Source organism: Ovis aries, chromosome 8, assembly GCF_016772045.2.
Source record: "Ovis aries strain OAR_USU_Benz2616 breed Rambouillet chromosome 8, ARS-UI_Ramb_v3.0, whole genome shotgun sequence".
NCBI lineage: Eukaryota > Metazoa > Chordata > Mammalia > Artiodactyla > Bovidae > Ovis > Ovis aries.
Window position 1 is genome coordinate 30203604 of NC_056061.1, and position 25592 is coordinate 30229195.

Below are 25592 nucleotides of genomic sequence, written 5' to 3' on the forward strand. Positions count from 1 at the left end.
CAGTATTCATCATGTTATCTTAAGTCTGCTAGTCCAAAGGTATTTACATTTTGTGTAACTTTGTTCTTCTAATAGCCATCAAAGGAAATCACGTGTCCATTAGTATGAAAAAAAACTCTTTGGAAACATCTTTGCAAAACACTTGTGGCTCAGATGGGAAAGAATCTGCCTGCAATGCAGGAGACTCAGGTTCAATCCCTGGGTCGGGAAGACAGCTTGGAGAATTCCATGGACAGAGGAGCATGGTGCGTTACAGTCCATGGGAGTGCAAACAGTCAGACATGACTGAGCGATTAATTTTTTTTTCCATGCACACACTGTGATCATTAGATCCTATTTAAGAAAGATTAAATTGTGTTTTATTTCATATTTAGGAAAGGTTTGATTTTTGTTTAATTACATCAGTTTAAACACAGAGGTTTGTTTGGGATTTGTTTTTAGATCCTCATCTCTTTATAGAGAGATTCAGAGATAGAGGGAAGATGAAGAGATGGACAAGGACGGGTAATAGAGCAAGTCTCTTTTTGATTAAACCATTAAATATCTAAACATCTGTATTTTTCTTCCCTGTGTCCTACCTACAAACTTTTTATGATCAGAAACTAGCATGACACATTGCCTTAATTTGTATCTAGCTGTTGCTAAGCTGTCACTATGGTACCAGTGCACTCAGGCAAATATAACCGCTAAAACCAAATGTGTAGGAAGAAAATTTTGTCCCTAGCCCCCTCACCTCTCCTGTCATCTGGATGAGTAGTTCAACATTGAATTTCTGTTTCATAATTGCTTTACATCTGTAACAAAACAAAACAAATTAACCTGAAACTTTTGAAAACCAAATTATTACAGCCCATAAAAATATAACGATGTCTGCAAATGTCATTTACAAAACTCATCACTAGTCTTTGTACCTATACCTTGTAATGATTGAAACAGCCTGCATGGTAACAGTGATTGATTTTTTTTTTTGCCCTCAAGCAATGTAAAACACCAGCAAAAATACTGTCCTATTAATTATAATTTGTATGGTCATGCAATCACAATGAATGACATCTTTTTGTTCTTTCTCAGTGGTTAAAGTTTTTCAAATAGTTTTAAAATTTTCAAATTCTAGTAGATAATTTCAGCATAATGACCTAATGTAAGCTTTATCTTCAAGAGTGGTATAAATATAAACTGTACTCTCCAGTGTTATATCTCAGTCCTGTTACTTCCTTTGCCTCACTGTATATGCAATTAATCCAAAAGGAAAAGCTTAATTTTCTTAAAATTGCCCACTAACACTATTCAACTATGTTTATAGACTGGATGTATTACTTGTTTACCTAAATAGTAGCATAAATATAGGTTTTTAGAAAGCTTAACGTAAGTTTTTCTATATGATTGGATTCTTAAGCAAGTCTATGATTAGTTAATAAACCACTTTCCCTCTTGACTAGTTGTAATGAAAGCTTACCAACTTAAACATTGTGTGCTAACACTCCTTCCATTCTTAGCAGTCTTCCATTTTTGCCCATCAAAAAGAGCTTTCTGTTTCCAGTGTGTCAGCTGTACTATTTGTAATAGAGTTAACAATGCCAACTAGAGGCAGTTAAAAGGTGTGTATTTCATATGCAAATTCCAAGCAATAATTTCTACAATTACATATATTTGCTTACTCTATTATGTTCAACATCAGTTTTATAAAACTGAGTCCAGGAAGGAAAAAATAGTACTGATATTACTTTTTTGTATCTCTTAAAGACTTGTAGTGAATTAATTAGAAAAATAAAGAGCTCAAAATGGAAGTAGCCCTAGCTTATTATAATGGATATTTTCACATAATGGGACTTTGATGACCTATTATGGTAGCTGGTCAGAGGAAGAAATTCTCTGTATAACACAGATTGTTCTTTCTGTTTTGTCTCTGAGTTTGTCTTTTTCCGAACAGTTCTTTTTTTTTTTTGACTGTCCCATGCAGCATGTGGGATCTTAGCTTACCAACCATAGATTGAACCAGTCCCACTTGTATCAGAAGCACTGGAATCTTAACCACTGAACCCCCAAGGAAGTCCCAAATAGTCCTCTTTATTTCTAGTTTTACCAGATTTTTATTCCCCTGACCATAAGTAGAAGAAAAGAAAAAAAAAGTAAGAAACCAAGGATAAATTCATGTTTTCTTTTCACTGACATATATTAAGTGTTATCACGTACAAAGCACTATCGTGGATACAAGCATGACCAGAAAGGGAGATTATTTATGTCTTTCCCCACGGTACTGTAGGCTTCTGTGGACAGAGTCTCTTTGAGGGCAAGTGGGCTATGACAAATAGAATAGACAGATCTGGGTTCAAATACTAGCTTTTCTATTGAATGTGATATTAGGCAAATTCTTATTCTCCAAGCTTTATCGTGCTTTCTGGTAGAGATGGAGATAGTCATGCTTGCCAGTGAAGTAGCTGCTGAGTGCCTGAAAGTGTCTTTGTACCTATTACAGAGGTTGATAGTAAATGCTGTTAAAGGAAACACTGTTTTTTAAATTATTTTATTTTATTGGCCATGCCACACGGCTTGCAGGATCTTAGTTCCCTGACCAGGGATGGAACCTGGGCCCATAGCAGTGAAAGGGCCAAGTCTTAACCACTGGGCTGCCAGGGCACTCCCAAGAAATGTTGAATATGTTTTTATAATGATGAAACAAGCAAGTAAAATGGAGTAATAGTAAAGGAGCAATGGACTGGAAACTCTAATTAGAATATCTAAAGTAGATCTAGAGAATTCTTCTAACATATACGACAATATAAGGTGAGAAAAGATCTAGAAGGGAGGTGATAGAGCCCACCCGAGGGTGTATCTTTAAAAAGCAATATTTAAAGGGCCAAGACAAGTGTAAAGCTTACAGTTTGAAAAGCTGTGGGGTTGGATGGAAATGGTTTTCCTATGTTGTGGTCTGTGAACCGGCATCAAAATCTGGGACTTGCTGTAGAATCAGGACTTTACCCAGACCTACTGAGCTGAATCTAAAGAGGAGGTCCAGGATCAGTGTTTTTCATAAATTTCCAAGTAATTTTCACACACACACCAGTTTTAGATCCAGTGGGTAGATAACAAATTTCTAAGGTTCCATTGACATCTAATTCGTGGAGTGGTACAAAAGACAAAACATGAACTTTGAAGTAAGACAGATTCCAGCCAAACTGGAATGCCCAACATTTAAGCCAAACAAACAGAAAGAACCCTACCCAATAGAAGAGGGGGGCTTACCAGGTGGTTCTAGGGGTAAAGAACCTGCCTGCTAATGCAGGAGACCTAAGAGATGCGGATTTGATCCCCGGGTCAGGAAGATCCCCTGAAGGAGGAAAAGGCAACCCACTCCAGTATTCTTGCCTGGAGAATTCAATGGACAGAGGAACCTGGTGGGCTACAGTCCGTGGGGTCTCAAAGAGTCAGACACCACTGAAGCAACTTAGCACGCGCACACCCTTAGAAAGCCGGAGAGAAAGATAAAGACTGCAGGATCCCACTTGATATATGATATCTGAAAAAAACTGAACTCATAGATTCAGAGAACAGATTGGTGTTTGCCAGCAGCAGGATTTTGGATGGAGGGAAGAGGGGAATGACTGAAGGTGGTCAAAAGACACAAACTTACAGTTATAGAGTAAGCATGGGGAGGTAATGTATAGCATGGTGACCTATAGTTAATAATACTGTGTTGCATGTTTGAAAGTTGCCAACAGAGTAAATCCTAAAAAAAATTTGTAACTATATGTGCTGATGGATGTTAACTAGATTTATTGTGGTAATCATCCCTCAGTATATACAAATATCTAATCATTATGCTGTACCTGAAACTAATCTTATATGTATTTGTACCTCAATTCTTAAAAAATAGAGCAAAAAAGGGAAAAGAAGTGTAAAATGTGTAAAAAGTGAAAAATATAGAATGGATATAAATATATTAGTATTTATATTAGAATGAATTATAATAAATTATTTAAATTCACCAATTAAAAAAATAGAATCGCAGATTCAGTTAAAAAGCACTATCCAATAAGCTGTCTAAAAGAGAGACTTAAAAACAAAAGACAGAGAAAGACTGAAAATAAAAGATGGGAAAAATATGAACCAAAAGGATAAAAAAGAGAAAGAATATTAGTATCTGACAATATAGGATATAAGGCAAAAAATATATAATGGACAAAGAGGGTCATATGCTGCTGAAAGGAATAATAGAGCAAGAAGATACAACCATCAAAAACATGTATGCACCCAACAATACAGCCTCAAAATATACAAAGGAACAACTGAAAAAAGTAGCAGAGAGAAATGAGTACATCGCATTATAGTTAAAAGATTTTAGCCACATCTTTCAGAAGTTGAAAGATAAGTCAAGCAGACATAAAATATACAATGAAAGTGTGAATCATACAATTAATAAGCTCAAGCTATGAAGTATACATAGAGCTCCAGCACCAAAGGAATAGTTAGTAACTATTAGATTCAACTATGTGAAGGTGTGAATATGAGAACTTTTTGCCTCTTAAAAACAGTTTCATATTATTCCTCATAGTTTGTTGAAGGAATTAAACAAGCTAATGTCTGTAAAGCAATTAGCACAATGTCTAATTTAGTATCCTTTGGTATTTAGTTTACAAAGAGAATACTTTCCTCAATTATTAGCAATTGGATAAGCGAGATCCAAAAAAACTCAGTCATGTGAAATGTGAGGTCACAATTTGTTTTTTAAGATTAACAAACAAATGACTCATACAGACCTAGCTGGTGAGGAATTTTGGGAGCCTAGCTGCCCTACCTAAATTCATGCCCAACTCAGCTGTGATTTGGTGCCACCTGGTGGTGGTGATTGACGCCAACTTAAATATTGGTAGGGATAATTCTGAATCCAGAGGCAGCAGGACAAGATCACTGATCCCAGAGATGTACCAGTTTGTTGGCCAGATTCAAAAATTCAGCTAGGAGAATACTGACGACTAGAGACTCACTCTTCACCCTTCTTTCTGAAACAACTTCCTATGACTCTTCTTCACCTTCATGACCTTGACCTCCATTCCAAGATCCCCTTCCCCACCATAGCATAGACCTTTAACCCCTACCTCTGACCCTTGGGGCTTCCTTGGTGGCTCAGACTGTAAAGAATCCACCTGCAATGCAGAAGACTGGGTTTGATCCCTGGGTCAGGAAGATCCCCTGGAGCAGGGAATGGCTAGCCATTCCAGTATTCTTGTCTGGAGAATTCCATGGACAGAGGAGCCTGGTAGACGATAGTCCATGGAGTCGTAAAGAGTCAGACACAACTGAACAACTTTCACTTTCATGACCCTTATCCCTGCCTTGTTCTCAAGTAGGGGCTAGACAGGAAATGGGAGCCAGTTGCCAAATCTGCAGAATATCTAAAATTATATTTTAAAATAATGGGGTTTTTATATTTTTAAAAAATGGGTTTTTACTGTGTTTTATCCAGGATCCCCTGAATGCTTACAACATAGCAGCACTATATATTTTAGTGTCTTTGATTACTACAAGTGTTTCTGGTTGGTTATAAAAAGCTTTTACAAGATAGAAACCAATTGAAATTCAAGGGATTTCCCTGGTTGTTCAGTGGTTAGAACTCAGTGCTTTCACTGCAAGGACCCAGGTTCAATCACCAGTCTGGGAGCTAAGATACCACAGGCCACATGATGTGGCCAAAAAAAGAAAAAAGAAAAAACATATTAAGCAGCAAAAATAAGGGAAGACAGGCAAAAATAGAAAAGTTCATCCAGAGAATATTAACCCTATTACATGAATGCTATTTATAACTGCTTTTGTGGATGATCTCTTATTGCCCGGTAGGATCAGAAATTCTTAGTTCGGTTATTTCTTTGTTACACTTCTCGATGTGGAGGAGCAGCTTTCCCTTCCTTGTATAAACATGCTGCCGTGCTCCATTATTTTCAGGTGACCCCCCTCAACACACCTCCTGGGCTTCTTGGCAGCTGCATGGAGGGGCACGACGACAGAGGGGGTAGTGATCAGTTATCATTTACCTTCAGTTTCTGTCCCCATCACCCTTCCTGGCATCCTCCCACTTTTGAGTTACCTGGGTCACTACAACAGAGTCAGGGCAAAGCAGTCTGAGAGACTGGCAGAACTAGCATTTTGGGATCAGAGTCTTCTTGCCTTATGGTTTCCAGAGGTCACAGGTTTCTTCAACGGAGCTGTCATACACCAAGCTGAGTGTCAAATCTTGGGAGATTCGTGGCACAGACCAGCAAAGGCCTTAACCTGTCCACTGCCAATCGCTCTGATTTTACCTGTGAGATCACCCTCTAGATCACCTTCTGCCCACCCTCTAATTTCAAGGCTCTCTGTGTTTTACTCAGAATGGCTATTTAAAGTTATCCAAATAGGATCTGCAGTTTCCTGCCGTAGCTACTGCCTGAAGTTTTCCCCACTCAGGATGCCCTTCACGTGCCCTTTCAGGGTCAGAATCCCTCAGCCTTCCTGCGGGCTCCCAGGACAGCCCCTTCTCCACAGAACCTTCTTGGTTTATTCTGACTCCTCAGTCATCCCCACTCTGGGTCTCTCCTGTGATGCTGCCTTCTGCTTTATATCAATTTTCAGGGTTCATGATTGATTCCTGGGCTAGAATGACACCTCTTTGAGGACAGGGACCTTGTTTATCTGTTTCTTAATTCCCCAAAGAACTCAAAGCTTTGCAGCCGTAGGTGTTCAATAAATATTTGTTTAACTTTGAAAGCCTTTGTCACATTAAAGCCAGCCAGGCCATCTTCCAAAGAAGTCTCACCGCCTCCTGCCAACTGCATGGGTGCCCAGCCCTATATTTGGGTACTAAATGGTCTCCCCCACCTTTCTCTACAGTTGACATGAGCCAAATTCTGTCACTGCAAAAATTCTCCAGGAATATAGGCATTGGGAAAGCACATCCACTCACTCCAGCCTAGATTAGCCATCTCTTTGGCACTGAAATAATTTGCTTACTTTCCTAATGTCAAGGCTGAATAAATGCAGTTTCCACAAGTACAAAGTTTACTTACTGAAAACCAGGATTGCATTAAGAATGTCATGAATTTGCATGGTTACAGAAGCTGTACCTTTTATGTGTCTTAATTTGTTAATATTTAAATATTATTAAATCATTAGATATCAACTTGGATGTAATATATTTTACTATAGACACCATTTGAAAACTTCAGTATCTCTAGAAAAATTCAGAAATACCAAATGTTTGAGTCTTAGGGAATCATAACATAAACACCATATTTGTCCTCAAACATGAGTTTCTCCCTGCCACCATAGATATACCATTTAATTCTGCTGTTCCTAACAGCTTCCTTTTAAAAAATGTTTGTAACCTTACTGGAGGCAAGTAACCCTGGAACTTCTCTAATTTCTAGTGTAAAACATTCAGGGGGAAGAAGCAAGTAAAATGGATTATTGGATTCCTCTGGTAGCTTTCCTCAAATTCACACACTTGAGTTCCAAAGCACAATCATTTCTCTTTGCTCCATGCTGATTATATAGGTCAGGAGGGTAATAAGGTCATTTATTTGAAGGATTTTCATCTGGTATATTTCTAATATTCTTGCCCCATTCCTGACCACTCAAATCAGTATTACAGGGAGATCCGCATCTCTCTCCCTCCACCCAAGAAAATGATGAAACAAATGTAATTTGAGTCTGAGCTTTCTGCTCCCAAATTTGTCATCTTCCAGGAGCACAAGGGTTATATTGCTTTAGTCCTTCACACCAGTAATGACTCCTGTAATAACATTAGTCCTTTAAACCAATGATGGCTCAGTAATAAGTAGCACTGTGTTTACTATTGGAGAAGGCGATGGCACCCCGCTCCAGTACTCTTGCCTGGAAAATCCCATGGACGGAGGAGCCTGGTAGGCTGCAGGGTCGCGAAGAGTAGGACGTGACTGAACGACTTCACTTTCACGTATTGGAGAAGGAAATGGCAGCCCACTCCAGTGTTCTTGCCTGGAGAATCCCAGGGACGGGGGAGCCTGGTGGGCTGCCATCAATGGGATCGCACAGAGTCGGACACGACTGAAGCGACTTAGCAGCAGCAGTAGCAGTGTTTACTATTAATATTAACTCAATGCATAAAACCTCAAAGGTATTACATATTTTTTTCAAAAACCTTAAATCAGAAATTACCCATGGCAGAATCAAGAAAACAAGGGACATATACTAATAAAAGTAAATGTTACATCATACTATCAATATATTATTAAGAAGATGCACTGTTGGATACATCTATTTTACTGTAAAACAAAACAAAACAAAATCTTTGATTAATTGGCTGAACTGGGATTTCCTTTCTAAAAGACTTTCCTGATGCTTCTTTCCTAGGAGTCAGCAACATAGAGAAACTCTGAAGCTGTTTTATAGTAACCTCAGATCAAATATGGTCAGTAAGTATGTGTGCCAAGACTGTATCGTTGAGATACTAATCTATATTTTTATTCTCTTTGTATTTCCTCCTTTCCCTTCCCTGTCTCCAAGCAGATATTCCCATCTGGGTTTATTATCTTGGTGAAGGGACGAGATGGAGCAGAAAGTTGAAATTGCCCTCAAGCTTTTGTTTCTAAAATCTTAAACCCCAGCAGGGAGAAGATTTGAGCCATAGGCACAATGCGTGGGCAGAAGCAGGAGGACCCTGGACAAGGAGGTGGGGACGGGCAGGCTGCTGTGTGGGTGAGCTCTCCAGCAGCCTGGCTGGGAGGCAGGCCTGCCCCTAAGAACCTGTAGCTGTGGCTGGGAGCTGTGACCGCAAACTACAGGCCTATGCGTTACATCTGACTTTGTCTGACCATGTGAATTTCAGTCACTGAGCATCATGCTGCTGCTGCTGCTGCTGCTGCTGCTGCTGCTGCTGCTGCTGCTGCTGCTGCTGCTGCTAAGTCGCTTCAGTCACGTCCAACTCTGTGCGACCCAGTAGCAAATCTAGGCAATTTTACACACAAGTCCAGGTTGGAGCTTCTCTTGAATAATTAGCAGATTTGGCCACACTGTGTCCAGTCTCTTATGGCACCAAGGCTGCCTGCCTTAGATAAGGAATAAATGCTCTAGTCTGCCAGAATCCCTGGAAGTCATCGCTACACGGACACCAGGGGTTAGTTGTCACTCATCCTGACACTGGCACTGCTCCAGGAGTAGAAGATGGTCCTCTCTACCCCAGATTTCTTCCATAAATGAGGAAGCGAAACATAAACTAAAGATGGCTCAGGAAAGAAACAGGAGCCGGTGCACTCCTCCATGGAAGTGAAGATGTTCTTACATGTCTGATAGGCAGACTGCACGCTTTACTCGCGAGCTCTCCCAGCCTGGTCCCTGTAGGCATTTAGATCACGGATCCCCCGTTCCAGGCAGCCTTGCAAAGAGATGACCGCGTCCCTGGTTGGGCATGGCAGAGCCACTGCCTGCAGGGTACAGCATGCAGAATGATGGACGGCTCAGCCAGAACCCATGTGGGCAGATGCCTGGAGGCCAGAGGCCCCTGGAAGCTTCTGGTGGGGGTGGGAGGAGGGCTCAAGACAGAAAGTAAATTAGAAAAATCGTTATTTCACAGACACAAATGTACGCAGCACCTTTTCTTTCTGGCTGAGTTGGTTACTTGGCTCCGGGCTCTGATGGCATCGCTATGCACTCACGGCAGAGGCGACCAGGGCCTGTCCTAGAGAAAGACAGCAGAGTCACTGTCTTTTCCTTATGAGGGGGTAAGGAGAAAGGACATGAGGGTTGGGGGCATCACGTGTTTTAGAATTACATGATGCTGTCTTTTTCCCTTCCTGGGTGGAGTTTGAATTTAAAGTGGTATCTTCCAGACAGCATTCAGGACCATCATATGAACCTTTGTGCTTTTGCTGCTAAACTAGAAATGTGTTTTTCAAAACCTTAACTGTTACGTGCCCAGGCTAGTTATTTCAACAGTTTGCTCACCCCATTTATAAGCAATGAAAATAACTATCCTTTATTGAACTTAGCTTCTGCCAACCACTCTGCGGTGCTCCCCATAGCTGCCTGCCTCATTTATAACCATCCTGCAGGATGCCCCATGCCTCGACAAAGGAAATGGATGCTAAAAGCTTAAGCAGCGTCCAAAATCCCACACGTAGTACATGTGGGAGCCTGAATTCAAATCCAGGGGTCTGTCTGACTTCATGAGCCCTGCACTCTGCAGCCAACATCACCTTGATGTCACCATCAAATGTGACAGCATTTATCACCACCTGCGACCTGCAGGGCAGCAATAGGGCTGGAGGCATGGAAATGTGAATGCAAAGGGCCAAGTCCCCAAGGAGTAGCAAAATTAAATTAGGCACATTCTTTAGAAAGGAAAGGGAAAGCATATTCATGCAGTGACAGAGATGCTAGCAGTGATCCTTGGAGTTGTGGTGTAGCAGAGAAAGCCACCATGCCAGCAGATATTCACTCTGGGACCCAGTGCTTCTGGGATGTTAGGACTGAGTCCAAGTGAGCTTAGTCCTTTTTTTCCCACTGTTATGAGTTGTACTTTGTCCTCAAGATGATGCTGAACTCCTTACCCCCAGTGTCTGTGAAACAGGGTCCACTTGGAAGTACAGTCTTTGCAGATATTCAAGTTAAGATGAGGTTATTAGTGGCAGGGGGGTGGGTCCCTAATCCAGTATGACTTTGTCCTTCTAAAAAGGAGAAATTTAGACACAGAGACAGATATGTACTGGAGGAAAAGGATGGGAAGATCCACAGAGAACATCATCTAAGAGCCAAGAAACTTCTGAGGCCCCCAGAAGCAAGGAGAGAGCCCTGGAACAGAGCCTCTGCATAGCCCTCAGACAGAGCCTAGCCAGCCAACCTCTTGATATGGGACTCCTATCCTCCAGATAACCACGATGGTGTGATCAGACACCCTGGATTGTGAAGTCAAGTGGGCCTAAGGAAGCATCACTACGAACAAAGCTAGTGGAGGTGATGGAATTCCAGTTGAGCTATTTCAAATCCTAAAAGATGATGCTGTGAAAGTGCTGCATTCAATATGCCAGCAAATCTGGAAAACTCAGCAGTGGCCACAGGACTGGAAAAGGTCAGTTTTCATTCCAATCCCAAAGAATGGCAATACTAAAGAATGTTCAAACTATCGCACAATTGCACCGATCTCACATGCTAGCAAAGTAATGCTCAAAATTCTCCAAGCCAGGATTCAACAGGACATGAACCATACATGAGCAGTACATGAACCAAGCTGGATTTAGAAAAGGCAGAGGAGCCAGAGATCAAATTGCCAACAATCGGTGGATCATCGAAAAAGCAAGAGAGTTCCAGAAAAACATCTACTTCTGCTTTATTGACTATGCCAAAGCCTTTGACTGTGTGGATCACAAGAAACTGTGGAAAATTCTGAAAGAGATGGGAATACCAGACCACCTGACCTGCTTGCTGAGAAATCTGTATGCAGGTCAGGAAGCAACAGTTAGAACTGGACATGGAACAACAGCCTGGCTCCAAATAGGGAAAGGAGTACATCAAGGCTGTATATTATCACTCTGCTGCTTATTTAACTTATATGCAGAGTACATCATACAAAATCCCAGGCTGGATGAAGCACAAGTTGGGATCAAGATTGCCAGGAGAAATATCAATAACCTCAGGTACGCAGATGACACCATCGTTATGGCAGAAAGTGAAGAAGAACTAAAGAGCCTCTTGCTGAAAGTGAAAGAGGAGAGTGAAAAAGTTGGCTTAAAGCTCAACATTCAGAAAATGAAGATCATGGCATCTGGTCCCATCGCTTCATGGCAAATAGATGGGGAAACAGTGGAAACAGTGACAGACTTTATTTTGGGGGTCTCCAAAATCACTGTAGATGGTGACTGCAGCCATGAAATTAAAAGACGCTTACTCATTGGAAGAAAAGCTATGACCAACCTAGACAGCATATTAAAAAGCAGAGACATTACTTTACCAGCAAAGGTCTGTTTAGTCAAAGCTATGGTTTTTCCAGTAGTCATATATGGATGTGAGAGTTGGATTATAAAAAGGCTGAGCCCCAAAGAATTGATGCTTTTGAGCTGTAGTGTTGGAGAAGACTCTTGAGAGTCCCTTGGACTGCAAGGAGATCCAACCAGTCCATCCTAAAGGAAATCTGTCCTGAATATTCACTGGAAGGACTGATGCTGAAGCTAAAATTCCCAATACTTTGGCCACCTGATGTGAAGAACTGCCTCATTTGAAAAGACCCTGATGCTGGGAAAGACTGAAGGCAGGAGGGAAAGGGGATGACAGTGGACAAAATGATTGGATGGCATCACCGATGCGATGGACATGAGTTTGAGTAGGCTCCAGGAGTTGGTGATGGACAGGGACGCCTGGAGTGCTGTAGTCCATGGGGTCTCTAAGAGTCGGACACAACTGACTGACTGAACTGAACTGATCCTCCTGAACCATTGAGACAATAAATTTCTGATGATCTAATCCATCCAGTTTGTGTTATTTTATGATGGCAGCCCTAGGAAAGAAAAATATCACCCAACATGTACACACTTTAAAAAAGAAGATTCTGTTGTGTGGGTTTGTTGTTGTCCATTTCAGAGCCCTGCTGAGCAGGGCTGGTACCCAGCCCCCCTGGGAAGTCCAGCATCATCCACATGCAGCCTTGAGCAACTACTCACATTTCAAGCCTCAGCCCCCAGTCCAACCAGCTGGAGTGTCCAGTGCATGCATCACAGTCACAGCAGGGGAAAGCCACTTGAGATACTGCAGACGGCAGCAGGAGGGATGATGCTGAGGCTCTGTGGTGTCCAGTATGAGAGCATCTCAGAAAACACGAATAAACAGTACAGTCAAGTAATACCAGTTACGCTGAAATAGGGGTCGTCCACAGTAGAGGAGTAACTAGAACACTGGGAGGACAGGCCTGCCTGTGGGAGAGGGATGGTGGAAACCCCTTAGGCTGGGCTTCAAAGGATGAGTAGGAGTTCGCAGGGGGCAGTACAGAGGCATCACAAGCAAAGGCAAAGAAGATAGAAATGCCCAGCCTAAGCAGGAAGGTGTGCCTAAGGACTCCCTTGTGTCTTAGACTAGGATGGAATTTTCTGAAAAGAAAAGATTAAATTCTATTCTGGTCAGTACTGCTGATGTTTCAAACAACTAAACTGGGAAATAACCAGACTTAATTGGGAAACAGTAGAAGAATTAGTACTTAGGATATAAAGGAAAGTGAAGTCGCTCAGTTATGTCCAACTCTTTGTGACCCCATGGACTGTAGCCTACCAGGCTCCTCTGTCTGTGGGATTTTTTCAGGCAATAATACTGGAGTGGATTGCCATTTCCTTCTCCAGGGGAGCTTCCCGACCCAGGGATCGAACCCAGGTCTCCCGCATTGTAGACAGACGCTTTACCGTCTGAGCCATCAGGGAAGTCCTCAGGATATAGTGTAAGTCATGCCAATTGCCAGTCATGCATCTAGAGTCTGGCACATATTAGCTTGAGATAATTATTTGTTAACTGAAAGAATGAATTACAAGCCGTGTATCTCTCTGGGCTTTATTTTTTCCCCACTTGTTTAAAAATGAGGTGGGTTTTTATGGGGAGGTAGCATGGCTCTCAGGTCTGTGATCAAGAGCAAAGAGAATGACAAAATGTGAAAACACTATTATTATAGATTAAATGTGTGTGTCCTTCCCAAATTCATATGCTGAAGCCCTAACTGCCAATATAATGGTATTTGGAGACGGGGCGTCTAGGAGGTAATTAGGGTTAGCTGATGTTATGAGGGTGGGGCCCTCATGATGAGATTAGTGCCCTAATAAGAAGAAGCTGCCTGCCAATGCAGGAGACATAAGAGACGCAGGTTCGAGCCCTGGGTCAAGAAGATTCCCTGGAGGAGGGCATGGCAGCTCACTCCAGTATGCTCACCTGAAGAATCCCACAGACAGAGGAGCCTGGCCAGATATAGCCCACAGGGTCACAGAGAGTCAGACACAACTAAAGTGACTGAGCATGTATAACAAGAAGAGATACCAGGGACGGAGCTTGCTCTCTATCCACCGTGTAAAGACAGCAAGGAGGTGACTATTTGCAAACCAGGAAGACAGCTCTCACCAGAACCCATCATGCCAGCACCCTGATCTCAGACTTCAGGCCTCCAGAAATGTGAAAAAATAAACTTATGCTATTAAAGGCACCCAGGGTATGGTGTTTCATTATGGCAGCCTGAGGGGATTAAGACAACCATGGAAAGAACTTAATACCCGTCTGACATTATTCCAGAGTTGGTATAGAATGGTGGATGAAATCCTCGACTGGGAGGTGAGGGCGTTCTGACATGTGGCCCAGATCCTGCCGTGACTCAGCCGCCTGTCTTCGGGCTCTTCCCATATAACACGTAGGTGGTATAGGGGCCATTCCAGGAGGCACCGTTCACATAGACTAGGAGCTGTCCTCCAAGCCATCAACCATTTGTTTCTTCATCTATAGAAAGGGGAAGAGAAATGGGACATATGATATCTAACAACAATTCAATTATTCTTTCAACAACTGTTTGTTGAGAATTGATTATGTCTCAGGCACAGAGCCAGGCACTTGGAGATAGTGTAGGATCATGGTCTTGCCCTCCAAAAGTTTACATTCTACTTGAAGAAACAGACAGAAAGCTATAATGCTTCATGCAAACAGGGTCTCTGTGCCAGTCAGCTCAGGCTGCCATAACAAAACACCATGGACTGAGGGTCTTAAACAACAGAAATCTATTTTCTCACAACTCTGGAGACTGGAAGTCTAAGATCAAGCTGCCGGCAGGGCTCTCCTGAGGCTGTCTTCCTGGCCTACAGCAGCCACCTAAGTGTCCTGACATGGCCTTCTCTCTGTGTAGGCACATCCCTCTTTGTATAAGGACGCAGTCACATGAGATTGAGGCCCACTCATACAACCTCACTTAACCTTAACTGCCTCTTTAAAGGCTCTGTATACAAATGCAGCCACATTCAGAGCTACACTGGGGGTTAGGACTCCAACCCCTGGGGGGACTAGGTACAGGGATGGGAGGGGGCACAATTCAGCCTGTAATAGCCTCTATGACAGGGAGATTCAGAACAGGGACCTCCACCCCAGGCTGGGACCCACAAGGCCTCTTGAGGAAGAGAGCTAAGCTGCTGAGGAGTAAATGTTGAGGCCGGAGGTGAGCTACCACATTCGTGAATACAACTGTGTGAAACACTAACCTTGTAAATTTTACTCTTTGGTGGACTCTGATTTATTTTGAAACCTGTTTAGCCTTTGGTAGGCGTGACATACCAAAAGGAACCCCAAAACATTGTTCCAAAGGCCAGTGTGCGTTGGGCAAGCTACCTTTTCTTTTTGCTTCTGTTTCCTTATTGGTAAAACCAGGCTGTTGGCATCTATTATTTCTCAGGCCCTAATATGCCATGATTATAGTGAAATCCTTAGACATATTCGGTAACATTTCTAAGATACTGTGCTGACATTTCAGAAGTTTGTGGAAAAGGAGCTGTGGATTCTGATCTGCCAAATACTATATTTACTTTTGGAGCATTATTACTGAGATTTCTTCTAACTCTCTCTCTCTCTCTTTTTTTAAAAGTCAAAACAATAGATTGATAAAGGGGAGTCAGATAACAGGTGTCAAGCCAGGCACTCACACCAATGTTGCATGACTTTTAAAAAAGCAATTATTTATATATTTATTTATTTATTTTGGGCCATGCTGGGTCTTCTTTGCTGCACAGGCTTGTCTCTAGTTGCAGCAGTCGGGGGGCTCCTCTTTAGCTGTGGTGTACAGGCTTCTCATTACAGTGGCTTCTCTTGTTGCAGAGCATGGGCTGGAGGATACTGGGCTCAGGAGTTGTGACTCATGGGCTCTGAAGCACAGACGCAGTAGCTGTGGGACACAGGCTTAGCTGTTCCGCAGCATGTGAGATCTTCCTCAATTAGGGACAGAACCCATCTCTCCTACATTGGCAGGCGGATTCTTTACCACTGAGCCACCAGTGAAACCCTGCATGACTTTTAGCTACTCCAGGGTGACTTGTTCCTTAGGCCAAGGTGACAACTCTTTTTTGGTGTGTGGGAAGGGGAAAGGGTTACAGATGCAATAGGTGCTCATTGTTGGGGGACAACAAGGAAATCAAATATTTCACAAAGGTTGAATATGAAAAAGGGCTAATAAATTCCTTCTTCCTACCATTACATACCTCCAGGGTAACCACTGTTACCCCTGTGCTTTCCAGACCTTTTCCGTACACACCCAGCTGTAAGTACATACATGTTTTTCTTTCTTTCTTCCTTTTTTACAAAAGAGGGTTTACACTATATAGAGATCTGTAATTTTCTTTCTACTCAATAGTATGTCATAGACACTTTCTGTACCCATAAAAAAGAGTACCTTCCTCTTTCTAAAGCTGAGATAGTGCGCCATCGCATGTGTCATCATTTTGACTATTTTCCAAGTTCTCTCCCAATTTTTCTGTTATGAATGATCCTGCAATGAACATCCAACATTTGCTTGCAATGTTGCAATGAACATACAGCATTTGTTTGTAGTTGTAGCCTTGGTTGAGTTAGGATGGATTCCCAGAAGTAGAATCACTGGATCTCAAGTTCATTTCTACGAGGTATTTAATTTTACAGAGGAGATTTCAGGCAGGTCAAATAAGACTTTAAAAATGTATATATATGTATGGAGAGCATTTCATTTAGAGTCTTTTGGCCCAAAGCAAGAAATAATTTCTTAAAAACCAACCAGTTACTAGAGAAGTGTATACCTCCTTTTTTTTTTTTTTTTTCTTTGTTAGTGTACTCTGATTGGCTGGGAAACCAGCCTCCGCTTGCTCCCTGCTTCCTGCCTGTCGCTTTGCTGTGTGATCTGTGTGGGGAACTCCTCTGACTGCAGGCCCTTGGGCACCCCTCTGGGCTTGGGGGCCCTGGTGGCTGCAGCGCCTCCAGCTAGCACTCTGGGTTCAGAATGAGCTATCGTTCAGATTGGCATTTGTTTTCTCAAGGGCTTGAAATTGAGACTGGGATTGCAGCAGTTTTCACTCTCCCTAAGATTTCTTTTTGCAGGCTCCCTATTGTGCAAGCCAGATATTCTACTAAAATCAGATCTTACTGGTTATGCTGGGTGCTTAAAATCTCAAGGTGCTATACATTATTCAATAGTTCTTCTACACATAAGGAAAACTGCCCAGCACAAATTCTCTGCAACTTTTCATGCAACACCTCTTTTTTTTTTCTTTCCCACACTGGATCATGGTGTATCATTTACCTGCTCCAGATTCCACTAAAGGTGGGGTTGGTTCCCCTCACACCCTATTCCCAGCACACAAAGGGTTCAACTCAAGTCCTTGAGCCCACCTTCCCAAACAAAAGTCAGTTTGCAAGTTACTCAGCAAGATGTCTTTCAGTAGGTTCTATTTAATAAAGTTAATACAAGCTTCTCTGCTCCTCCTCTTTTTCCCTCTTACTTCAGTTATGAGTATTCACGGAATCTGGATCTGCCAGCAAAATTATACATCCAGCAGGCAAGAAGTAAAGTGGAAATGTCTACAAGTAACAGTGAAATCTGTTGCATTGTTTTAAGACTTAACTACTGGGGGATACAAAGTCCTATAAATACTGTTGAGGCAGCTATAAGTATATTTTATGATGATCAAAACCTTTAGAACAACAGCTAAAGGATATGTGAAACCTGATGTCTATCTGCCACATGGATATATACATGGATTGATATTAAAGATATCCCACTCTTCATTAAATGCTGGATAATTTTGAGGTTTTACATTTAGTGTTTTACGTGAGTCCTTTGTATGGCCAAGTAGCCAATTTACTCCCTGCTGCCTTTTACTCAGGTAAAATAGGAGATGAATTCATTAGATCAATTGTAGCAGCTCTAATTTGAAATCTTGAAAAATGCATTTCTAATGAAGAAATTTCCAATCAAGCAGACCTCTAAATCTTAGGTTTTTATTTTTTTCAGGTCTTTATACATATCCTTATGAATCATTAGCAGTCACTCCTGCTGACTTCTTAAGATTACATCAGGCAAGAATTGTGCTTTTTAAAACCTCATTCCTCTCATCTTGTTGTTTAGTCTCCAAATCATGTCTGACTTTTATTTGACTCCACGGACTGTAGCCCACCCCCCAGGTAAGAATACCAGAGTGGGTTGCCATTTCCTTCTCCAGGGGACACTCCCTACTCAGGGATCGAACCGCATTTCCTGTATCTCCTGCAATGGCAGGAGGATTCTTTACTACTGAGCCACCAGGGAAGCCCTTCTCCCCATCTTACTCCATGTTTATTCATATCTTTTCATAAGGCATTACATTTATCCAATAGCACTTTCAAAAATATTGTTTTTTAAAGACTCCAAGATACAACTGAAAGACAACTCCAATGCATGTTTTTACCTTTAAAAAAAAAATCTTTTGTCCTGCTTTTTCTCCTTATTAAAAAAAAAAACCAAATTCATATAAACATATAAAACCATTTGAAGGTAGGTAGTTTCCTTTCCCACACTGCAGTAACTTCCATTTTTGCTAACAATTCATTTGGAATAGCTTACTTTAAGTAGCAATGTTGATCCAGTTATGCAAATTAAGATACACAATTTACAGTAATACTTAAGGTCACTTTGTAGTTTCCTGAGAGATTATGTTTTGAAAAGTCAGTTTGTATCAGTCAAGCACGCTGCTTGCTTTAGATACTATAGAATTATTATTTCACAAAACTTCTGGTTCTGAACAATGTGAACACGGAAATGTTCATTTTTAATTATTTTATTTCCACTGATTTATTAATTTCTCCTCCAATACCTGAGTTGTTACTGTTAATGATTGGCTATAGATATATCCTATAACACCTTTCATCTAGTCCCCTTAAAATGTAACAAGGTCATTTTACATTTTTAAAGCATTAAGTAAAGTGGTTTAAAAATGCAAAGTGAGCTTAAATGCTACTCTTAATTCTTCCTAACTCTTCCACTGGGAAATCCTAGAAAACTCAATTAATGAAATGCAACTTATACTTTTTAAATTCCAATTATAACTGTCACATTAAATTGAAGGTGAAACTAAAACTGCTATATGTTAACTAAGTCAAGCGATGTACTATATCATACATGTTATTTAATGTGCGAATGTTAAAAGTCAAGTTTCCGGCAGAAATAGAAGTGCCTCCATTCTGTCTTCAGGGAATGTATAAATTAACCATTCTGCCCCAAGCGGTCCTCCTCCCTTTCTCCCTCCGCCCTATTTTAAATGTAGATAGGGCGACTCAAGTCTTTTGAATTTGAAGGGCTGCTATCTCGGCCCCATTCTTTTCATCATCCTCTTTTGAATGACACTGAGCACGTATGGATTCTTTTATAAAACACCCCCTGGACGCAGGGCTAGGTTCTCCCTGCTGCTTGCTAATTTTGCATAGCAATTAGTACTGACTTTTCAAAATCAGTTCGAGAATGTTCCACGTAGACCCTCAAAGGTCTTAGATAACCTCTTGCCTATAGATTTCAAACCCAAAGGGGAAGAACTTGCATAATTGCTAAATTCCCAGTTGGAGCGGTCTGGAAGTGGATACGTAATGCAAAACTATACGTTAATTCAAACCCTCCCCGCGCCCGGGCAGCAAGGAGCCAGCATATGCCTTCTTTTTAAAATCTATTCTACCAATGCACTGACCGCGCAGGGCCGGGCCACATGGTCCTCCCTTGCAGCCAGTCAGCTGTGAGCAGCAGATGGGATCATTTGCATTTTTCTTTTTATACTTTCTTCGACCCGCAAATTAAAGGATTTTTTAAAATTTACATTCTCATTGTTTGTCTTAAATATAAACGTGGCTTAACTGTTGGGTTGGGCTTCCCTGACCCTCACACACCACACCCCTTGAAGTCACTGAGACTTGAGAAAATACCCGAGGGGTAGGTTTCGTTATTTATCAACTTGGAATCTCCAGTCCGGGAGTCAGGAGTAGAAAGAATGAGCCTTTATTGAGTTGGTGACTCGTGTTTTTCTATTTTAAGCGCTCGGCGCAGCTATCCCGTGGGTTTGTCTGTGGCATGTGGGTCTGTGAGCCCGCGCACTTATGAATCTCAGGCTCCGCAGCCTCAAACCTCAAAACTTAGGGTTACAAGTAGAAGGCAGATTTTAGCTCTTAGGCTTACAAGAGAGGGCGGCCCCCCTACTGGGGGAGTGGCCAGAGCCAGTGTTTCCCAGCGCCGGGGTCAGTCTCCCGCGGCCCGCCAGACTCCATGCAGGCTCCGCGGGGGCCACTAGGGTCCCCGCGCCCCGAAGTCTTTGTGCCCATCGGACGAGGGAACACTCGCCCGGTGGGGGGACAGGGCCACAGCCGAGATCCCAAAAAATGCGGGAAAGGCACGGGCGCGGAGGGAGGCGCTCCGCACAGTCGCCGATCCGCAGAGGGGAAAAAAAAAAAAAAAAGTAGAAAAAGAGGCTTTTCAGGTCAAACTCCTCGGGTCTGAGAAACCACGTTTTAGAGAAATGAGTCGCGGGGGGAGAACACACGATGTGCCTAGTACATTGTTAGCCAGCGCTGGCCCGGCGCACCGTGGGTGCGCGGCCGCCGCCCCCCGCCCCAGGCAGCGGGCGCGGGCCCACGTGGAGCGGCGCGGCACCGGATGAGCGCGCTGGGCCGCCCGGGTCCCCGGAGTGCGCGCCCCAGCTCCCTGCCGCGGCCGTTCACGCCCGAGCGCCGCCGCCGGTCCCGCGTGTGCCCCGCTGAGGGGGAGGGGCGGGCTGGGGGTGGGGGCGGAGGGGTTGTGGTTCCACTGCAGCGGGGGCTCCTGTGTCCTTGTGCGGAAATGACACACGGAGTCCCGTCACGTCACGCGAGAGCGCAGCGCACGGACACACACAAAGAGAGGGGAAAATACACGGCGCCCGCCCGCTGCCCCCAGCAACTCCCCGGGCAGCCCCGGCCTGGCCCTCCGCGCGCGGCCCCCACTCCCCAGCCCCGCGCTCCCCCTACCCCCCACGTGGCGCCCCAACTCGGCGCGGGCCCGCTCTGCAAAGTACAGAACTCGTGTCCCAGGTAAGTGCGGGGCGGTTCAAGCCGGCCGCGCGGTGGCGGCGGCTCCGGAGCAGACGGACGGGCGAGTGGCTGCAACATCCATGCCGGGGTGGGGGGCGGGAGCAGGGGAGGGGACGCGTAGGGGGGCTGCCCGGAGAGCGCTCGCCGGGAGGGGCGCCCACCCCCGCGCAGGGCCGGGTCGCCGGAGCGGGCGCCGGGCGCCCACGGGCTCGCCGCGCCCATTGTGCCGCGCGCCCCTTTGTGCCCGCTCGGAACGCGGCGGCTCCATGGCGTTCCGGGGAGCACGCGCGCCGCGCGGGGGCGGGGGGGGACGCGCAGTGGAACAGTCCGCGCCGCCACCGCCCCACTCGCGCCGCGCGCCGGCCCCGCACCCCTGCTGGGCGCCGCGATGGAGCGGCCGGGGCCGCCGGAAGGCTCTGCGAAGCCAGCGGCGGACTCGGTGTCCGCGCTCCGCCGGGCTGCGGCTGGGAACGGGCTCGGCGTGCAAAAGGGGGGTGTCAGAGCAGGAGTAGGGGGCGGGGACTGGAGGGAGATACGGAGCGGGGAGCGGGAGGCCCGAGAAGCCGCCGCTCGGAGGGACGCTGCCTCCGGAGTCAGCAAATGGAGCGAGGCAGGCCCGCGGCGGCGACGGCCGGCGACCGGCAGCGGACAGGGACGGGCCCCGCCGCCAGGGGGCGCGGCGCTCCCTCCCGGGCCGTCCACGGCGCGGTTCGCGGTTCCCGCTGCCCCGGAGCTGGAGGCGGGCCCGGCGCCTTGGGCGTGCGCCCGACTGGCGCGAGGCCTTCTCGGCCGGCCGCGGAACCGGAGCCCTGGCGCCCGCCGCCCCTCGTGACCGCCCCCTCCCTCTTTCTTGTAAACGTGATTCCCACGCAGACTTGGTGCACGCCGCGCCTGTGAGTGAGTTGTGCTGCATTGCCCGTCAGGGCCTTGCGTGCCGAAACGTTTTTTCCCAAGGTGTTTTTTCAGAGGTAAAGGAATTTGAGTGCTCAGGTGGCCTGTCTGGAAGAATTTTACACTCAAATGCCAACTGGGAGAGGATGTGCGGAAAGAGAGCTGTGCGCTTCAGCGTCAGAAACATTCAAGTTCACCTTCTTAAAGTAACTTTTCTAACTTATTAACTGTTCCCCGTGCCAAGGGACAACACGTGGAGTGCCCGGAAGCTGAGGCTGTGGGAAACTGAGGCAAGGAAGTGAATTCTCGGGCTGGGGCTGGCTCCTGTTGTCCCAGGACTGAGACCGAGGAGGGCTTTTGTTGTTATGCACACTCCACACTCCCTTTGGTTTGTCTTTCCTCCCCCACCCCCCTTTTAAACCATCCATCCTTAGTTTCCAGTTTCATGTTCCTTCCCTCAGTACTGAGGTTGTGTGAGATTTTATATCATAACAGATTTACATCCCCAGCCACTAACCCAGGATCTGATAACTTAGTAGGTGCTCAGTAAATTTTTGCTAAATGAATATGGAGAACCTGTTGGATTCCAGAAGAAAGAGGACCAGTGTATCCTGTTTCTATTAGTGAGCTGGCTGGCATGCTCATGGCCCTTGAAATAAATTTATGGAAAAACCAGAGCCTTTAAAATATCTGTCACATAACTCCACAGCTGAATGTGGATATTGCCATAGAGGCCATTTCCTTGTTGAAGGGATTTAACAAAGTTTTATGTCCTTCCCATCTCCCATCATGCACAAAGCATTAGTAACCTCCAAAAGCAAGACCATTTAGGACCTAGTAGACCAGCTGGTCAGCGTCTCAGTAATCTATTAAAGGTACCACTTAGAGGCATTTACTTTACCCACTTGCAAATTTCTGAGTTCTTAAGCATCCCTTAAGTGAGCAAAAGAAGAGGAGAATGTCTAATAATTAGGAAGAAAAGAACTGGAATCTACCCTAACAGTGGTTTGATTAGGTGAAATTTTAAATCTCCTGCAGGAATGTCCCACCAGCCACTTGTCTGGAAAGCCCTGAAGCAACAAGAAATAACATGCGTTTATGAATTGTATTGATTCCATGGTGAAAAAATAGAGGGATGTGGCTTGTAAATACCTCAAATTTTATAATGTAGAGACACATGAAGGCTACTAGTCAACCAGCAAAAAAATTCAGTGTATGGGAGGTTGGAGTGTGATGTGTTTGTTTTTCCTGGCACTTAATTTTGATGACAAATTATGGTTCCTCCCCTGTTATTCATTGTGCCTATTATTGGCTAAAGCAAGTTTGGGGGAATTACTTGTAGAATCCGCTTTTGGGATGGTGGAACTTTTCTGTATCCTCTTGATGGTTGCTACAGGGATATGTACATCTGTGTTACCTTTCATAGCACTGTATGCCCTCTCCTCCCCACCCCCCCCCAACCAGAGAGTAAATTTTACTGTATGGTAATTTTAAAAAAATAAAATTTAAAGTCACAGACACACACGGATATTTTATGTGCTTTGTGAGCATTACCTTGCTGTTCCTTTCCTCGGCACATTGAACAGTGGCTTTTCCCCTTCTGATGTTCCAGTATCTCTTGCAGCATTATTATTTCAGTCCAGGCTCTTGTGGTGGTTTCTGGAATGAGCTGCCACACATGACCTGCACATGCCTAGCTAAGGGCTCTCCACCCTGGCATCAGGCCTTCAATGTGTCAAACAGGAGTGGTGCAATTTCACTTGGACTGGTGTTAATGCCTGGTATATTAGTCACTGAATGATCAGACATTTTACAAACTGTTGTTATCTTTTTAAATTATTTATTTATTTTTTGCCTGGACCTTTTGAGATCTTAGTTCCCTGACCAGGGACCAAACCTGCACCCCCTGCATTGGAAGCATGGAGTCTTAACCTCTGGACTGCCAGGGAAGTCCCACACACTGTTGTTTTACAGCTGAATTTTCTCAGCAGCTCACCTGGTAACATACTCTTCCTCCATTTTTTTTTTTAATTTGTTCAACTTACATATTTTTTGTTTAATTAATTTATTCTAATTGGAGGGTAATTACTTTACAGTATTGTAGTGCTTTTTGCCATTCATTGACATGGATCAGCCATGGGTGTGCATGTGTCCCCCATCCTGAACCCCCTCCTTCCTCCCTCCCATCCCAGCCCTCAGGGTTGTCCCAGTGCACCGGCCCTGAGCGCCCTATCTTATGCATGGAACGTGGACTGGCCATCTATTTCACATATGGTAATATACGTGTTTCAGTGCTATTCTCTCAAATCATCCCACCCTCGCCTTCTCCCACAGAGTCCAAAAGTTTGTTCTTTATATCTGTGAGTCTTTAGCTGTCTCGCATATAAAGTCATCATTACCATCTTTCTAAATTCCATATATATGCGTTAGTATACTGTATTGATGTTTTTCTTTCTGGCTTACTTCACTCTGTATAATAGGCTCCAGTTTTATCCACCTCATTAGAACGGATTCAAATGCATTCTTTTTAATAGCCGAGTAATACTCCATTGTGTATATATACCACAGCTTTCTTATCCATTCGTCTGCTAATGGACATCTAGATTGTTTCCATGTCCTGGCTATTGTAAACAGTGCTCCAGTGAACATTGGGGTGAACATGTCTCTTTCAATTCTGGTTTCCTCGGTTTATATGCTCAGCAGTGGGATTGCTGGGTTGTATGGCAGTTCTATTTCCCTCTTCTTCCATTTTTAATTCCACCTGAAACACATGTACAGCCGTCTCTCAGTATTTATTTTCTTAAGTCAAATGTTAGAATTATTTATTTATTTATTTATTATTTTTTTTTTTTACTTTACAATATTGTATTGGTTTTGTCGTACATCAACATGAATCCGCCACGGGTGTACACGTGTTCCCCATCCTGAACCCCCCTCCCACCTCCCTTCCCATACCATCTCCCTGGGTCATCCCAGTGCACCAGCCCCAAGCATCCTGTATCCTGCATTGAACCTGGACTGGCGATTCGTTTCTTACTTGATATTATACATGTTTCAGTGCCATTCTCCCAAATCATTTCACCCTCTCCCTCTCCCACAGAGTTCAAAAGACTGTTCTATACACCTGTGTCTCTCTTGCTGTCTCGCATACAGGGTTATCGTTACCATCTTTCTAAATTCCATATATATGCGTTAGTATACTGTATTGGTGTTTTTCTTTCTGGCTTACTTCACTCTGTATAATAGGCTCCAGTTTCATCCACCTCATTAGAACTGATTCAAATGTATTCTTTTTAATGGCTGAGTAATACTCCATTATGTATATGTACCACAGCTTTCTTATCCATTCATCTGCTGATGGACATCTAGGTTGCTTCCATGTCCTGGCTATTATAAACAGTGCTGTGATGAACACTGGGGTATGCGTGTCTCTTTCAATTCTGGTTTCTCGGTGTGTATGCCCAGCAGTGGGATAGCTGGGTCATACTCTCAATATTTGTGTGGAATTGGATACAGGGCCCTTTCAGATTCCAAATCTCCAGATGCTCAAAGTCTCTTAGAGCAAGTCCTCCATATCCTCGGATTAGGAACCCACAGATTGGAAAGCTGGCTGTTCTTAAAATCAGCCTTTACAAGGTGTTTTTCTC

General features: G+C 44.0%; 2 protein-coding genes across 6 annotated transcripts in view; both read left to right on the top strand.

Annotated features, from left to right (window-relative positions):
* Positions 1-19810, top strand: part of PDSS2 (decaprenyl diphosphate synthase subunit 2) — a 311640-nt gene extending 291830 nt beyond the window's left edge. For 2 of the 5 annotated variants that reach the window (XM_060419518.1, XM_060419519.1), the window contains one exon: positions 8365-12469. In XM_060419518.1, coding sequence (XP_060275501.1) covers positions 8365-8379 — 15 coding nt within the window. In that variant the 3' untranslated portion in view covers positions 8380-12469. Of the gene's footprint in view, positions 1-8364; positions 12470-17983 lie in introns of those variants that run through there. The other 3 variants (XM_060419521.1, XM_060419522.1, XM_060419520.1) reach the window with 3 other exon arrangements.
* A 1062-nt stretch (positions 19811-20872) lies between these two features.
* BEND3 (BEN domain containing 3) overlaps positions 20873-25592 on the top strand; it is a 33605-nt gene continuing 28885 nt past the window's right edge. Inside the window, exon 1 of the mRNA XM_027972394.3 lies at positions 20873-21054. The gene's annotated coding sequence lies outside the window, so the exon portion shown is untranslated. The remainder of the gene's footprint in view (positions 21055-25592) is intronic.